The sequence below is a fragment of the Martes martes genome (genome assembly GCF_963455335.1).
Source record: "Martes martes genome assembly, chromosome: 4".
Taxonomy (NCBI): domain Eukaryota; kingdom Metazoa; phylum Chordata; class Mammalia; order Carnivora; family Mustelidae; genus Martes; species Martes martes.
This window is the reverse complement of record NC_137891.1, coordinates 182,238,586-182,256,090: the sequence shown is the minus strand read 5'-3', so window position 1 is coordinate 182,256,090 and position 17,505 is coordinate 182,238,586. Positions and strand designations below refer to the sequence as shown.

Here is a 17,505-nt window from a genome sequence, read left to right as displayed (position 1 = left end):
TGTGTTCACTTTGTGAAAATTCTTTGAGCTGTATATTTAACGATTTATGTTAGTCTTACATATGCCTGGGTGTGCATACATTTATTTATTATAGTTAAATAAGATTTGCTTGAAAAGGGGGATATTTGCACACTCAAGTTCTTTCCAGCGTGATTCACAATTCTTCAGCTAATTATTATCTCCTTCTTTTAGAGGAGAAGCTCAGAAGCAGAGAACAGATCTAACTTATCTAAGGCCACAGAGCCAGCAAGCCGAAAAGGCAGGATTCAAAGCCAGCCAGGTTGGCATCTGGGTACATCCTCTTGACCCTCTGCTACGCTGCCTCCCCCCACAGCCTAGACTCACGTGTCAATCAAAGTGGGGCTGGGCCAACTAACTGGCGAGGAAGCCTGGCTGGGAAGGCGGGCTGTCTTGTATTCTACAGTTGAAAAATCAGGCCATAGAGGTTTGGGCAACCATGTCATGCCCAAGTGCCAGGGGCTGTTTGAGCCTGATCTAGCCCAAGCCTTTGCAAAACCCATCTACCAAGACGCCCACTGATGGGCATGACTGGTTTTCTTGGTGCCAGCATTTTTCAGAGAAGTAGTCCTTCCAGCTCCTATTGGCTCAGCTGACTTTACGTGTAAGAAGACAGATCAGGGCACTGTTTCAAGGCTAAGCCCCAAAACCGTGGAAGGCAGGAGACAGCTGGTATAAGCAGTCCAGGTTCTCCTAATACAAGCTCTCAGGCTGGCTCCCCAGAGCAACAGCTCCTCAAAGCGTTGGGAACATGCTTATCCCGGGGCTGGCCCTTCTGGGCAGCTTTTTTGTAGGTGTCTTCATCTGGGCTGTCTTTCAGCACTTCCTCACAGCAGACATCCCCTCCACGTTGCAACAGCCCATCAAGTTCAGATTTCTGCACTGCATGTTCCTGTACGTGTTCACTTTGGTGAGTTTGCTCTCAGGCTCTGTAATGGGTTGGGGCTCCCTTCCTCTCTCCCTGTACCTTGCCCCTCCTCTCCTCTTCAGACTCCCCTGAGGCAGCCGTTGCCACACTCTCTTTTGTGTCTGTGGTTCTGTTTCCCATCCTCTTCCCTTCCTCTCTCCCCCCTGCCCCCATTTTCTTCCTTCCAACATCAAACACTTACTAAGGCCCAATCCCTGGGCTGCTTTCTGAGGATTCTAAAAGGATTTCAGACCCGGTCCCTTCCTTCAGAGGGCTTTCAGCCTAACAGGGAATGAACTGGCTTCAGCCACAGCATCTTTTGACCTTGATGCCCTTAATTGCCTATAGGTCTTCTCTCCCCTGCATAGGTTGTAGGCTCCTTGAAAGCAGGGACTGCCTTATCCATCCTTGCAACCCTGGCCATAAGCACAGACCTGCTACCTAGGAGGTGCTTTCCATTTGCTGATCAAATCGTAAGTGAATTCACTCAGCATGTCAGAGTGGCCATGCTGGCCAGGCTCTGAGCCAGGACCAGGGGTGTGGACAGGCCAGTCTGTGCCTAGAGCTGCAGCAGATTTAAAAACAAAGATTTGGCATCTGGTAGGAGACAGCCCACTTGATTTAACCCCGATATCCTAATACTGGGTGACAACAGCCAAATAGTTCATGCTGCTTACCTGGCGGGAAGTGCAGAGGTAGAGCAACTGTAGAAAGAGGAGGACAGAGGCCTCGGTAAGGAGCTGAGGCGGCTACCAGCCTGCCGGTGTGTGCATCCCAGCCCTGGCTATGGGATCTTGGGCCATGTACTTAACCTTTCTGTGTGTGCTTCCTCATCTGTGAAAGGGAAACAACAGTGTCCATCTCATCAGGTTGGTGAAAGACTTAGACGAAGTCATTAGGGCTCACTGTATTTGGTGAAGAAGTAAAGTATCTCTCTGTGCTGCTGGAATGCTCCACTGTGGATATGCATGAGTCTCAGAGTTTATAATTACAGAAATGCTACTGGCTCCAGGAGACAGGCTGAGGGTGCAAAGCTCTCATCCCTCTTATTTATCCTGGCCATGCACTTCGCCTGTCTCAGACCAGTAGGTGATTTCACATGGAACTGCAGGGTAGTGTGAGGCCCAGGAAAGTCCAGATCTTTCCAACCTTCAGTGTTTTTTCAAGAGTCGCTCACAAGCTGCCAGCCCTGCTGATGACCACCGCGCGGGGGCGCTCGCAAGACGGGCAGTGATAGACTTTGGAAGTAACACAGCCAGTTATTTTGCCAGCAAGAGGGGCTTATCCAGGAAGAGCAGAAGAATTGCGATGGGGGACATCCAAGTTATGGCAAACCACAGACAAATCCAGAGATCAGAGGAGAGAAACCCTTCTTTCCCGAGAAGCAGAAGGAGTGGGAGGGCTGCTTTGAGTGAAAGTCCCTTGGAGGAAGATGGAGGCCAGGGCTAGGATCATTTCTCATTGGCTGAGTCGTGGTATCTTCTTATTGGCTGAGCTTGTTGCTAGGTGTGGAGAAGTTCTTCCTTCCTCCTGTTGGAGGAGCAAAGCAAGCTTCTTCTATGGGACGTTGAGCTAAATCTTCCCATGGGTCTGCAATTGACTGCACCTCCCGAGGGCTCCCCCTGCTGGGTTCCCCCTGCATCTTCCCAGGGGTTTCCGTGTCCAGTTTCACAGATCTGAAGACACATGTCCCCATCCCACCCTAGGCCCTCCAGCACTGGCTGGGTGCCCCCAGGACACACTGCCCATCATGGGGTGCTGCTGATGAAGAAAATGATGCCCAAGTAGTTAGGGTTCATTCAGTTCTGGAAGACAAACAGGTATAGGAGGAATAAGAAATTTAAAGAGCAGGAGGAAAAGCCTAAAAAGATTTTATGGCGCAGAAATCAGATGTCTTCTTTTGGTGTCAGACAACCCTTGGTCTGAGCCCCAAGTTTCCCACTTGTTAGCTTTGTGGTTCGATGTCTTTGAGCCTCCATTTTTTTTTCCTTTGAAAAATGAGGATAGCAAGAGATGCTTTTTATAGGGGTGATAAGGGGATTGAATGGGAAATGCATATCAGGTGAGTGGCACAGTGATGGGCACGCAGAAAGGGCTCAGTGTAAGTAGATTATTGGTAGTATACATGTCAAGTCCCTGAGGGCAAAGACAGAGCATTTCCTGAAATTATTCTGTAATAATTTTGCAGTTTTACTAAAAGATTTAAAGAACAATATAACAAGCATTATGGATTTTATTTTAAAGGGGAAATGCTGCTAGAATATTTGGTGAAAGTGTTTCAATCTCTGTCTAAAGTTCTGGACCTCAGGTGTCCCTATCCTGCTGATGCTCCCATTTATACTACTACCGATATATTATTAGAAATTTTATAATATGAGCGCCTGGGTGGCTCAGTGGGTTAAGCCTCTGCCTTCAGCTCAGGTCATGATCTCAGGGCCCTGGGATCGAGCCCCGCATCGGGGCTCAGTGGGGAGCCTACTTCCCTCTCTCTCTCTCTGCCTGCCTCTCTGCCTACTTGTGATCTCTCTCTGTCAAAGAAATAAATAAAATCTTTAAAAAAATTTTATAACTATAATAATATGGTATTGATGTGATGATAATAATATTTATATACAAGCAATATGTTTATTATAGTTATCTATACATGATACAGTTATATTATAAGTATTAATTTTTCTTCCCTTGCCTTTGTCCTACATTACCAGCTCTGGAAACTATGGACTCATGGTTGGAAAAACCACACCAAACCAAATCTAACCTGGCCATATCTAGTGACCTTTGAGAAGGTCATGCTAGGAAAGGCTTGTCATCACACTGCCTTGTTCAAATTCCCTGAAACATTTACTCTTCTAGATGTTGGAGGCAAAAAGATGAATGAGATGTGATGACAAGCAAAATGCTGACAAGAAGCATTCAGTCTGGGTGGTGGTGGGGGAGACGTATGGGTGGCCATAGCATGTAATAAAACCTTGAGGGGTTCTGAAGAGACTTTATGGCTTAGAAAACTTGGGGCACTCAAGGAGACAGCAGCCTTCAGTGTGAGTGGGAGGGATGACATCAGTCAATGAGAATGTGGTCTTCAGCTTGGAGCTGAAGGACAGTTTCCCATCCATCTATCTAGTGGGTGGGTAGAAGGGCTCCAGGAAACCGTGTGAGCCATGGATGAGTACAGGGAGTTTGGAGAAACTGCTGGGGAGGAGGCGAGCATTGGAACCCACTTGAACTGAGAGGAGGTGTCCTGATGCTCAGAGCTGAGTTGGCCAGTGAAGTTCCACGTTGTCTCGATACAGACATCTGGTGCCCTGAGATGGGGGCCAAGCTCACCTCGTTCTCCTCCAGCTGAAGCAGGGAAATAATGGTTTTGTCTGGAGTTCTCTTTCAAGAAATCAAAGCCTTGGGAATGCACTGGGGAATGCACTGAGGCATCCCAGGGGACCTGGGACAAGACACAGTGGGTGTGAGCAAGAGAAGGGGTGGCGCTCATACTTGCTAGGACCCACCAGGGAGACACTCCACATGGTGGTCACATCTAATTCCCAAGCCGCATCCTTGGGCTATGGACACCATTTTCTTTTACAAATGAGGAAAATGGAAGCTCAGAGAAGGTTATGGCCAAGGCCATTCAGCTAGCTGGTGATAAGCTAAAACTTGAGTTCAGATTCGTTTGACTCCAGAATCCAAGCTCTTTCTACTTTAGTGGTTTAGAACACATGTTCTACATCTTACCCGTTGGCGGGCAAGGCACTTGACTTTGGTTTGCCTCAGTTTCCCCCATCCATAAAATGGAGCTAATAACTGTGCTTGACTCAGAAGGGTCGCTGAGAGGCTTAATCTGGTTCATAACCACCTGGACCAGTACTGGCGTGCTGTAGGTAACTCATAAGTATTAGCTGTTCTTATTTTATTATTATCATCCCATGTTGTTTTCCTTATGACAATGACACGTTTAATGTGAGCTCCTTGGAAGACATGATCCAAAATGTTTGGAAAGCATTTTGTACATGCAATACTACTTGTAACTATATTTCATGATATATATTGACATTTGTTTATAGCTAGAGTGACCATATTAGTTTAAAAACAGTGGAATTCTATGCACATGTGGCAAATGAATGGCCTTGTGCCATTGCCCCCTCCTTCTGAGTCAACAGCAGACATCCCTAATGGTTATTTTCTTCTGTTGAACACAAACATGGCTTAAGAATCCATCATAGCTCAAGGGCAATGGCAGCTACTGACCAAGGTGATGACCCCTTTTTGCCATCTGAGGCTGGAGAGCTGAAGAGGAGGGTTGCCAGCCACTTACCTAGGACAATTGGCTTTGTTTAATTCAGTGACCAACCACTCAGCCCAAACGTGGTTGAGCTTTTTGGCAAATTCCTACCATTATTCAATCAAAGTCTTTTGGGAGGACATTCTGAAAACCAAGCCCTCCCTCTGGACACAACCTAGAGCCTGTCCTTCCTGATGGGCCCAGTGTCCATTTGGATGTGGCAAATGAGAGATTGCAAAGACATCCTCACAATTACAGGTGACAGGTGTCATCTGCCATCCAGATGGGTCCTGACCTCTCGTACGGTTTCCCTCTTTCTCTTACCTCCAACAGGCGGAAATATTTGAGAAGTTGGGAATTTGCTCCATGTTCAGATTTCTCAAATTATTGCAAGCTTGTGTGAGAATAAAGAAAGATGATAGACTTACGGTAACTGACCTGTATTTTGGGACCATACCCGTGAGGCTGTTCCAGCCTAAGGCAGCGTCTTCTGGCCCCCGGCGAGGCATCATATTCTTCCCTGGAGGAGGCGGGTTCATGGGGAGCCTGGGTAAGAAGAACTTCATCTATGTGCACAGCTTTGACCATCCTTCCCTTGAGAACCTTTTTGGAATAACTTAAAGGAATCAGCAGTTGGGGATTTTTATAGGGAGCCCAGACTAAGGGCTCTGGGCTCACGTCAGCAGATGGTGTGCATCTCTATATAGCAGGTGTTCTTTTCTGTACTGTAATAGTCTCAGTCAAGGTGAGACTAGTGCCATGTCTCAGTGGGGCTTTCACGGACAGCACTGGGGTATTAATTCCTCTTTCCCTCACCACTCACTGACACCACTGGCTATTCCTAGCCATTCTCCACCCACACTGCATCCCAAACCCATGCATTTCTCCGAGGCTCTGAACCCCCCCATGATCCAAGACCCCATCTTCTCTTGCCTGCCCCCTTGACCCTCTTGCTTCTCCTGTTACTTCTCAGTCCATTCCTCACTTGACAGCCAGAAAGAGCTTTTAAAGAAATACAAGCCAGAGCTTCCAAGTCCTGTGCCAAACCCTGCTGGTGGCTCTCCAGTGACCTTAGATGGAACCAAGCTCTCAGGCCCTGATAGCTTTGGAGACCCCTGCCCACCTTTCTGACCAGGTTCCCTGGGTCTCTCTCCTCCCAAAGCAGTTCCCTGCAGCTGCAGCCCCATGGCTCGCCTGTGTTCCAGACACTCCCGGCTCCTCCTAAATCTGAATCCTCTGCACGTGCTGTCCGGGCCTCCCCAAAAGCTGTCTCGCCCCTCCTGGCTTTGCTTCACTGGTGGGTCCTTGTTTGTCCTTCCAGTCCCTCCTCAGAGCCGCCTCCCAGAACACCTTATCTAAGGAACCATCCCTTAGAGTGCTCTGCCCCTGCCTCCATCCCTGACATCATCCCTTAACGTTTTCTTCATGGCACTTGTCACCGTCTGAATTTATCTGATTCCTTCGCATGCTTCCTTATTTACGGTCTCTCTTTTGCACCTAAAAATGGAAACTCCAAGCGTGCCCGGAAGACTTGTGTTTTCTTTTCTGTCTCCTCCCCAGTGCCTTGCCTGTGGTTTTACATTTTCTAATGACTCTCTGGGTGCATGAATATGGAATATGGATGGGTGGATAATCGGGTGAAAGGATGTGTTCATGAATGAACACACAAATGGATGGACAGAAGGATGGACGGATGGTTGCACGCCCGCGAGGTCCCTGGAATTAGGGTGTACTGCCACCTGGTGGTGGAAACAACACCAGCCTCATTTGCGGCCAAGATGCTCTCCTTCAGAGGTCCACAATGGTTCTCTCCCACCTTCCCGCCCCAAGACAGTTCTTCCCTTTCAGAGGCCCCCAGGAGCACCCCATTAGGGGGCTAGGGCTGTTAGCCTTCCTCCGTGGGCCACGATGTTATTTCTAAAAGTAAAGCCAGGACGCATTCCGCAAATACTCCCTGAGTATTTACCTACCTTGCGTCAGACTCTCTTCCAGGTCTAGGGGACCGAGTGGAGAACAAGGAAGACCCTCACGGAGCCTACTCCAACGAGGAGGCTGGCAGTTAAAGAGAAAACGAACAAGTTAGGGTCATTTCACAGAGTGAGAGCACGAGGAGATGGAATAGAGAATGATTCAGATGCATCGTTAGTCTTTCCTGACAAAGCCTCTCCAAAAAGTAAAATTTGAGCCCTGGCCCAAGCAACCGATGAGTAAGATCTGGCCCTACAGAGGCTGGGAAACACCCTCTGGGGACCGGGGAGGCAAGAGAGTCTGGGGGTGGGGCTCTATCTTGAAAGGGGCACCGAGAAACACTGTCTTCAAGATTAATAATATTTTTATGCAGTATATTTGAAAATTCAATAATAATGCAAAAAAAGGTCTATGATGAACACACTGTCAACGTTCATCAAGCGGTGGGATCCAACGGGGGGGGGTGGTGGTGGTGGTGAATTGTACAAAGGCAAGGCAGGCTCTCGTCTACTTGAGATTTTCATAGGGAAATCTGTTCATCACAGATCCTGGTGGCATTTACTTGGATTCCCTAAAGCAGTATTTATGTTGGTTGCTGAGCCTCTTGGTGCCCAGGGCAGGTGCCTCCCTCACCTCCTGCCCTGTTAGGTCTACGCGGAAGGGAGTGCAAGCACAGAGCCCAAAACAGGGGCTTGAGGGAAAGAAAGTAATGTCCCAGGGCCGCAGAGCAGGAAAGCAGGCGGAAATGGCGTGGGGAGGGCCAGCAGCCATCTCCACGGAGGCTGTGCTTTGAAACCCACCCCCCGTCCCGCCTCCGGGGTGTTTTAGAGTCATCTCCACACCCAGGTCCTACCCAGGCCACTGTCCAGCTCAGCGGTGGGGCCCAGGCATCAGCATTTTTAAAAAGCTCCCAGGTGATGCTGATCTGCAAGCAGGGTGGAGGCCTCCTTAGGAGCTTCCCACTCCCCACTCCAATGTGACTTCTCCTCCATCACCTCCCCGGAGCGGTGTCAATGAAGCCTGCACCCCCTGACCCCCTCGCCCCCCCAACCCATCACTTCTCTCGGTCAGATCAGTCATTCCCAACTTCCTGGGTTTTGGCCTTGCGGGCGTGATCTGGGAGCTTCTGCTGCTCGTTCCCCAGCCCCAGAGACACTGGTTTGGTTGGTTTGGGACTCCGCCTGGGCATCAGGACTTGGAAAAACTCTCTGGTACAACTAGGCAGAACCAAGGTGGACCACCACTGAATTAGAGGCTTATCTGGTACATATATGGTCTGGCACTGTGCCAGGATGGCTCATGTGCTGTTGAGAATGGACTTGTCCCCTGAGAACCTCAGAGGTACCACTCGGCTAATAGCAAGGGCCCATCCCTCCATTGCTCATTTCTTGGCAACACATATCTGTATGTACGTGTGTGTAATTATCATTAATATTCTAGGGCAGGCCTACCTCCCTTCCCTGGTCTTGGTTTTGTAGGTTTCAAGTCACCAAGTCTTCCCTGGTCCTCAGTCCCCACCCCTCCACCTCCACTGTAAAAGGAAATGTTGCAGTTGGTGAGTCCCTGAGGTGCATCCGAGCCCCAACATCTAGGAACCAGGGGCAGATGTCACGTGTCTGATATGTGGCCTGGCTTTTTGGTTTTGCCCAGGCAGAGCCACCCAGAGTCACTGCAGAGGAGGCAACAACAGGGACAGAAAGAGAACATCACCCCCAAAGCCGAAAACCGACAGGACTGGCAGGCTCTCCCTGAGGTCCCAGGAAAGGGTGGAGGTGGAGGTGGGCAGGGATGACATCCCTAGAGGCCACTCGGGGTGGCTGCGGCTGTGACCATTTCTACTCTTGCAGACCTCTTCCACAACCTGAGCAGTTTGCTGGCCCTGGAGACGGACTCCGTGCTGCTGTTGGTTGGGTGAGTTGCTGGAGAAAGTCAGTGGGGGTCGCAGGGGTGGGAGAAGGCAGGCATGAGCACGTGGCTGGTTTGTAGAAGAGAGAGACAGAGACCCTAACCCCCAAGAGGCACTCTTGCACATGCACGCACGGACCCGGGCACGGCACTGTTCAAAAGGGCGAAAACCCAAAAACAACCCAAATGCCCATCAACACAGAGTGCGTGAAAAACCATGGCAAGAAGCAAGTGTGGGTGAGGGTGGGGAGAAAAAAGAGCCCTTCCAGACTGTTGTGCGAAGCCACTGTGGAAGACAGTGGAGGTTACTCAAAATAATAAATAAATAAAATAAAAAACAAAAATATAAAAAAATTTTAAAAAATAGAACTACCCCATGATCTGGTCATCGTACTCCTGGGTATTTTTACCCAAGGAATAGGAAAACACTAATTTGAAAAGATATATGTGCCCTTGTGTTTATTGCAGCATTATTTACAAGAGCCAAATTATGGAAGCAACCTTAAGTGTTCATCAATAGGTGAATGGATAAAGATGTGAGATATCTATATATATATTTTTCTTTTTTCAGCCATAAAAAAGAATGACACCTTTTTAAACTTTTAACTTCTTTTAATCAGTGATTCATCACTTACATACAACACCCAGTGCTCATCACAAGTGCCCTCCTTAATACCCATCACCCAATTACCCCATGCCCCTACACACCTCCCTCCATCAATCCTCAGTCTGTTCTCTATCACTGAGTCTCTTACGGCTTGTGTCCCTCTCTCTAAAAAGAATGAAATCTTGCCATTTGCAACAACATGGATGGAGCTAGAGAGTAATGTTAAGGGATAGAAGCCAGTCAGAGAAAGAGAAATACCATACGACTTCAATCACATGTGGAATTTAAGAAGCAAAACAAGTGAACAAAGGAAAAAAAGAGACAGATCAAAAGACAGACTCTTTTCTCCTTATTTAAAAAAAAGTGATTATTTAAATTCTAGTTAGTTAACATACATACATAACTAACATCCAGTTCATTAACCTAGTACAGTACTATGTACTATTAGTTTCCGGTGTACAATATAGTGACTTAACACTTCCATACATCACCAGGTGCTCATCATAACAGGTGCACTCTTTAATTCCCATCCCCTATTTCCCCCAGCCTCCTCCCCTCTGGTAACCATCAGTTTGTTCTCTGTAAGTAAGAGTTTGTTTTTGTTTGCCTCTCTCTCTTTCCCCCCCCTTTGCTCATTTGTTTTGTTTCTTAAATTCCACATGAGTGAAATCATATGGTATTTTTCTTTCTCTGACTGACTTATTTCGCTTAGCATCCATCCATGGATGGATGCTAGCTCCATCCATATCCTTGCAAATGGCAAGATTTCCTTCCTTTTTAAGACTGAGTAATATACCACTGTGTATATACACTACATCTTCTTTATGCATTCATCAGTAGATGGACATTTGGGCTCCCTTCCATAGTTTGGCTATTGTTGATACTGCTGCTGTAAATATTGGGGGTGCATGTACCCCCTTTGAATCTGCGTTTTTGTTTTGCTTGGGTAAATACCCAGTAGTGCAATTGCTGGATCATAGGGTTGTTCTATTTTTAACTGTTTGAGGAAACTTCAAACTGTTCTCAGAACGGCTGAACCAGTTCCCATTCCCAAGAACATTGGAGCAGGATTCCCCCTTCACGTCCTCACCAACACCTGTTATTTCTTGTGTTGTTAATTTCAGCCATTCTGACAGGTGTGAGGCGGTATCTCATCGTGGTTTTGATTTGTATTTCCCTGATGATGAGTGATCTTGAGCATGTTTTCATGTGTCTGTAAGAATTCTGGATATCTTCCTTGGAAAAGTGTCTGTTCATGTCTTCTGTCCATTTCTTAACTGGATTATTTGTATTTTGGGGTGTTGAGTTTGATAAGTTCTTTATACATTTTGGATACTAACCCTTTATCAGATACATTGTTTGCAAATATCTTCTTCCATTCTGTAGGTTGCCTTTGAGCTCTGTTGATCATTTCCTTCACTGTTCAAGAAGCTTTTTATCTTGATTAAGTCCATTGGTTCACCTTTGCTTTTGTCTCCCTTGCCTCTGATGACATGTCTAGTAAGAATTTGCTGTGGCTGAGGTCAAAGAGGTTGCTGCCTGTGTTCTGTTCTAGGATGTTGATGGTCTCCTGTATCATGTTTAGGTCTTTCACCCATTCTGAACTTACGTTTGTGTATGGTGTAAGAAAGTGGTCCAGTTTCATTCCTCTGCGTATTGCTGTCCAGGTTTCCCAACACCGTTTGTTGAAGAGACTGTCTTTTTTTTCCATTGGGCATTCTTCCCTGCTTTGTCAAAGATGAGTCGGCCATAGAGTTGTGGGTCCACTTCTGAGTTCTCTATTCTGTTCCATTGACCTGTGTGTCTGTTTTTGTGTCAGTACCATACTGTCTTGATGAATAGGGCTTTGTAATAAAGCTGAAGTCTGGAATGGTGATGGTACCAGCTTTCCTTTCCTTTTCAAGATTGCTTTGGCTATTCTGGGTCTTTTGTGGTTCCACACAAATTTTAGGATTGTTTGTTCTAGCTCTGTGAGAACTGTTGGTGTTTTGATAAATTACATTAACTGTGCAGATTGCTTTGGGTGGTTTAGACATTATAACAATGTTTACTCTTCCAATCCATGAGCATGGAATGCTTTTCCATTTCTTTGTGTCCTCTTCAATTTCTTTCATAAGTGTTCTATAGTTTTCAGAGGACAGATCTTTTACCTCTTTAGTTAGGCTTAGTTAGTTGTCTTATTGTTTTTGGTGCAGTTGAAAATGGGCTCGATTCCCTTTTCTGTTGCTCCCTTATTGGTGTACAGAAATGCAACAGATTTCCACACATTGATTTTATATCCTGCAACTTTATTGAATTCATGTATTAGCTCTAGCAATTTTTGATGGAGTCTTTCAGGTTTTATATATAGAGTATCATGTCATCTACAAATAGTGAAAGTTTGACTTCTTCCTTGCCAATTTTGAGGCCTTTTATTTCTTTTTATTGTCTGACTACTGAGGCTAAGACTTCCAGTACTATGTTAAATAGTAATGGGGAGGGTGGACATTCCTGTCTTGTTCCTGACCATAGGGGAAAGGCTCTCAGTTTTTCCATCGAGCGTGATATTAGCTGTGGGTCTTTCATATACGGCCTTTATGATGTTGAGGTATGTTCCCTCTATCTCTACTCTGTTGAGGGTTTTTATCAAGAGGATACTGTATTTCGTCAGATGCTTTTTCTACATCTATTGACAGGATCATGTGGTTCTTATCCTTTCTCTTACTAACATTACATAACTATTTATTTATTTATTTATTTATTTATTTTTTACCTAATGTCACACAGGTGTTTTTTTTTTTTAAGATTTTATTGATTTAATTGACAGACAGAGACCACAAGTAGGCAGAGAGGCAGAGAGAGAGGGGGAAGCAGGCTCCCTGCTGAGCAGAGAGCCTGATGCGGGGCTCGATCCCAGGACCCTGAGATCATGACCTGAGCCGAAGGCAGAGGCTTAACCCACTGAGCCACCCAGGCACCCCACATTACATAACTATTTAAAAAATGAACTGGGAGGACACCCCAGAATGTAAATGCATCTTAGCAGTATAAAATTAAGTGAACAGCTTTTTTTTTAATTACATAAAGCCTGAGACTCTTTTTATCAAGTTAAAGGCAAAATCAAAAGAATATTTGTAAGGAATATGTATAGACATTATAAAACTATGTGAAAAGGAGAGAAAAGGGATGATGGATACAGGATTCAAGGTAACTGTTCTCTCAGATGGGGAAGGCAGTGAGATGAGATGTTGGTGGGGATATTACAGGGTCGGTTGAAGGTTATGGTCAGGGTCCTGGCTGTTGTTTGGGGTGATGATTCTGCACGTGTTTATTGTGTTGTCAAAACAACTAACTAACTGCAGGGATAAATGCCAGGAATGTCTCAAGACACAAGAAGACACTGGGCCACAGTTTCAAGAAGGCAAGTGAGAGAAATTAAAAACCGCTCTTTTAGATTCAACCTCTACACTCAAGGCCTTTCAAATTTTGGCTGTCCCCAGGCTGAGTCTTAAAGCAACTTACTGAGCCCCTCTGGTCTTCTTCATGAGATTGAGGAAGGCAACGTCTTTCCGGTGCTCGACATACTTCCTGACCAGCTCAGCATTGTGTCTAAAATCCCGTTGATAAGAGTTTCGGTCAGAATCTACATCTGAGAAGACCTTTGTGGTAATGAAAATACTCCTTGAACACATAAAAGTGTTCAGGAACACCTGTATGAAAAACTTGCAGGAAATTGCTTAGGATACTGTTATTCTGGATAGTTGAAAAGACCCAGGGGGCGCCTGGGTGGCACAATCCGTTAAGCATCTGACTCTTGATTTCGGCTCAGGTGATGATTTCAGGGTTGTGAGATCAAGCCCCATGTTGGGCTCTGTGCTGAGCGTGGAACCTGCTTAAGATTCTCTCTCCTTCTCCTTCTGCCTCTCCCGCTGTTGCTCTCATGCTGTCTCTCTCTCAGAAAAGGATTTCCTTCCTTCTCATGGCCAAATAATATTTTACTGTGGTGTACACATCTAGAAGTTCATTTTTTTTAAAGATTTTATTTATTTATTCTTCGACACAGAGAGAGATCACAAGTAGGCAGAGAGGCAGGCAGAGAGAGAGAGGGAAGCAGGCTCCCTACTGAGCAGAGAGCCGGATGCGGGGCTTGATCCCAGGACCCTGAGATCATGACCTGAGCTGAAGGCAGAGGCTTAACCCACTGAGCCACCCAGGCATCCCAAGAAACTTATCCTTTATTTGAGCTTTAGTTCCCTCAGCCCTTCCTCTCCAGCCAGCCAGTGGGACGAACAGCACCTTCCTTTGCCTTTCCTGGCATTGCTGGTTGTTTTGCTCTCACTTCAAATAGCTTTTGAGTTGCATAATCTTGTGTGGAGTGTCTGCGTCTCCGGGTAGCAGACGGAGCCTAGTGTTGGAGTCAAGAATCCCTGCCTCGAAGACAAAGGGGAGGCTCTTCACATCCTCAGCTCCATAAAAGGGGGATAAAAATCTCTTCCTCTCAGGACCATTCTCAGGGATTTAGTCAGAGACAGTACTGCAAGGAGGAGTTGAGGACACAGGTAAAATGGCTCCCAGCCGCTGTCCACACTGCTATGCTTTTGTTCCCTGCTTGCTTCTCAGGTACCGAAAGCTTCCTGATCACCATTACCCCAGCATTTACCAAGACTGCCTGAACGCCTCCATTCACTTCCTGAAGGCCCTGAAAAGCTATGGGGTGGACCCCTCCCGCGTTGTGTTCTGTGGAGACAGCATTGGGGGAGGGTATGTGGCCTGTATCACCCAGGCTCTGGTGGGCAGATCGGATCTTCCCCAGATCAGGGCCCAGGTCTTGGTTTATCCAGTTACCCAGGTCATCAATTTGCAGCTGCCGTCCCACTGGCAGAACCGAAATGTCCCGTTCCTTTCCCAGAAGGTCATGATGACATGTATGTTCAAATATATGGTTATCGACTTTCACTGGTGGGACGCCATCTTGAGTGGTGCTTTCATACCCCCGGAAGTCTGGAGAAAGTACCAGAAGTGGCTGAGCGCAGACAACATTCCCAGAAGATTCAGAAAGCCAGGCTACCGACCTCTGTTTCCCAGCCCTTTTAATGAGGCTGCCTACCTGGAAAACAAACATCTTTTGGATATAGAAAATGCCCCTCTGCTCGGGGATGATGAGACCATTGCTCAGCTTCCTGCGGCCTTCGTGGTAAGCTGTGAGCATGACATCCTCCGCGATGACGCCTTGCTCTATATGAAGCGGTTGGAGGACCAGGGGGTCCCTGTGACGTGGTATCACGTGGAAGATGGCTTCCATGGGTCCTTGTTGTTTTTTGATAAGAAGTTTTTCTCTTTCCCATGCTCCCTGAAAATTACAAACTCTGTCATCAGTTATATAAAAAGCATATAGTAACCCTGGGGCGCCAGTGTCCTTTGGTGAATTCTCTTGGGCTGATTAAGGAGATGCTCAGTCAATGCTCAGCCCACGCAAGAAGGATAAGGAACCTAGGAACAGTCTTGCTTAGTATCTAAGAAAATCCAATGTCGCTCTTTCTTTCTGGCACCAACAACGATTAATCCTGGATCTAGCAATACTGGCCAACATTCTCACTCAGGTGAAATAAATATCAAAGGGAGGGAAGAAAAAGTCTTTAAAAATTTCTCAAAGCTCTAACACACAACCTCTGTGTAGAGTGAATGCCAACAGTTGGTCATACTGTCCTTGGTGAGTCTGTACTCAGGACGTTAAAGCTAAAGCCCGGCTTGGGGTCATGCTGCCTGTTGGAGGAGGGGACACCTAATTGTTCTTGGGGTCAGAGGTCACCAGCGACATTCCAACAGACTGGTTCCAGATTAGTCTCCAGTCAGAGAAATGCTGTTGCTGTAGAACTCTTGTTCAAGTCGGCCATCCATTGGCTGGACTAAAGGCAGATTTCAGGGGAGGTGATTGGAAAAAGAGATGGGAAAGAGGGAAGAGAGAGCCCATGTGGGAAAGAGTGGGCTCTGGGGGGCTATGGATATTGTCTGGGCTCACATCTTTAATCTGAATTTCAAAATCAGATCCCTGGCTACCAAGAGGCAGGCTCTCAGCGACAAAGCTGTCTTGGGAACCTCTGGATGCCATCTGAATCTGCAAACTGCATTCTCAAAGACAGACACCTTACTATACCCTCTTTCTCTGGTGATCTTATGTATCATTCCCACTTTTACAAAGAACCTTGCCCTAAGGGTGCCTGGCCAGCTCTGTTGGTAGAACCTATGACTCTTGATCTCGGGGCTGTGAGTTTGAGCCCTATGCTGTGCGTGGAGGTTATTTTAAAAAAATAAAATCTTAAAAAAAATTTTTTTTGGTCTTTGCTTAGCCCATACCACTTTCTCTGCTCACAGTGAAAGGGAAGAGAATCTTGATACTGCATGCCAGCGCAGCCCACATTAGATTTACACGGGCCCATGTTTGTTAGATACTTCTCTAATAACACCGAGTCTCACTGCTGTCTCGATCCACGCAAGTGCTGGAGATGGAGGTTTTCCTTCTCTTGGTACCAAGGACCTCACCTATGATCAGTGGAAGAGGGGTCTTACAGGTGTCTTGGATCCTTGCAAAGAAAGCAAATACCTACACAGGCAGTTTGGATTGGGCTTCTCAGGACATGGGTAGGCATCATGATTCATGTGTTATACGCAAACAGCTTTGATGGAAGAGTGTGTTAATTATCCATTCCTGGATGATGACATTACAGTAAACTTAATGGCTTAAAATAATACACATTTATTATTTCACAGTTCCTGTGGATCTGGAGTCTGAGAACAGCTTTCCTTTAATCGAGGTGTGGGGCTGTAGTCTCATCCGAGTCTTGACTTCCAGACTCAGGTCATTGGCAGAATTCAGTTTCTTCAGGTTGTAGACTGAGGACTTCAGTTCTTTTCCAGCCAGAAGTCACCCCTATACTCTAGAAGCCACTCATAGTTTCTTGTCATTTGAGATACCCAAATGACTGCTTACTTCCTTTAAGTGACTAAGGGAGAGACAGAGTCCAGCAAGATGGCCACTAAAATCTAAAGTACTTACAAACATGTAATTGCATATATGTCATCGCATATATGTCACCTTTGCCATATTCTGTTAATAACAAATTGCTGGTCTTGCCCATACAAGGGGATCATACAAATGTGTGAATGTCAGGGCATGGAGACCATGGGGACCACCATAATCTGTTTACCACCAAAGGTCTCACCAGAAGATTATTAATTAAAAAAATAATTATGGAGACAAACGAAAATGAAAACACAATGGTCCAAAATCTTTGGGATGCAGCAAAAGCTGTTCTGAGAGGGAAGTTTATAGCAATACAGGACTACCCCAAGAAGCAAGAAAAATCTCAAATAAAACCCCCAACCTTATACCTAAAGGAGCTAGAAAAAGAACAAACAAAACCCCAAATCAGTAGAAGGAAGGAAATAATAAACATTAGAGCAGAGATAAATAAAATAGAACCCTCCCCCCAAAAAGCAAACAAACAGTAGAATAAATCAATGGAACCGGAGCTGGTTTTTTGGGAAAAAAAAAAAAAATCAACGACATTGATAAACATTTAGCCAGACTCAGAGAGAGAGAAAGAAAGAGAGAAAAAACTCAAACACAATAAAAAATGAAAGCAGGGAAATAACAACAAACATTTTAGAAACATAAAGGATTGTAAGAGAATATTATGAAAAATTTTATGCCAACAAATTAAACAGTGTAGAAGAAATAAATAAATTCCTAGAAACATGAATCAGGAAGAAATAGGAAATTTGAACAGATCAGTTACCAGCAATGAAATTGCATTAAAAAAAAAAAAAACTCCCAACAAACAAAAGTCC

General features: G+C 45.9%; 1 protein-coding gene across 1 annotated transcript; it reads left to right on the top strand.

Annotated features, from left to right (window-relative positions):
• The first annotated feature begins 678 nt into the window (after positions 1–678).
• Positions 679–15,959, top strand: AADACL4 (arylacetamide deacetylase like 4). The gene is made up of 4 exons (XM_080801105.1): positions 679–928; positions 5,532–5,748; positions 9,014–9,077; positions 14,278–15,959. The coding sequence occupies exons 1-4, from the start codon at positions 770–772 to the stop codon at positions 15,050–15,052; spliced, it is 1,215 nt and encodes a 404-aa protein (XP_080657231.1). The 5' UTR covers positions 679–769; the 3' UTR covers positions 15,053–15,959.
• The last annotated feature ends 1,546 nt before the right edge of the window (positions 15,960–17,505 follow it).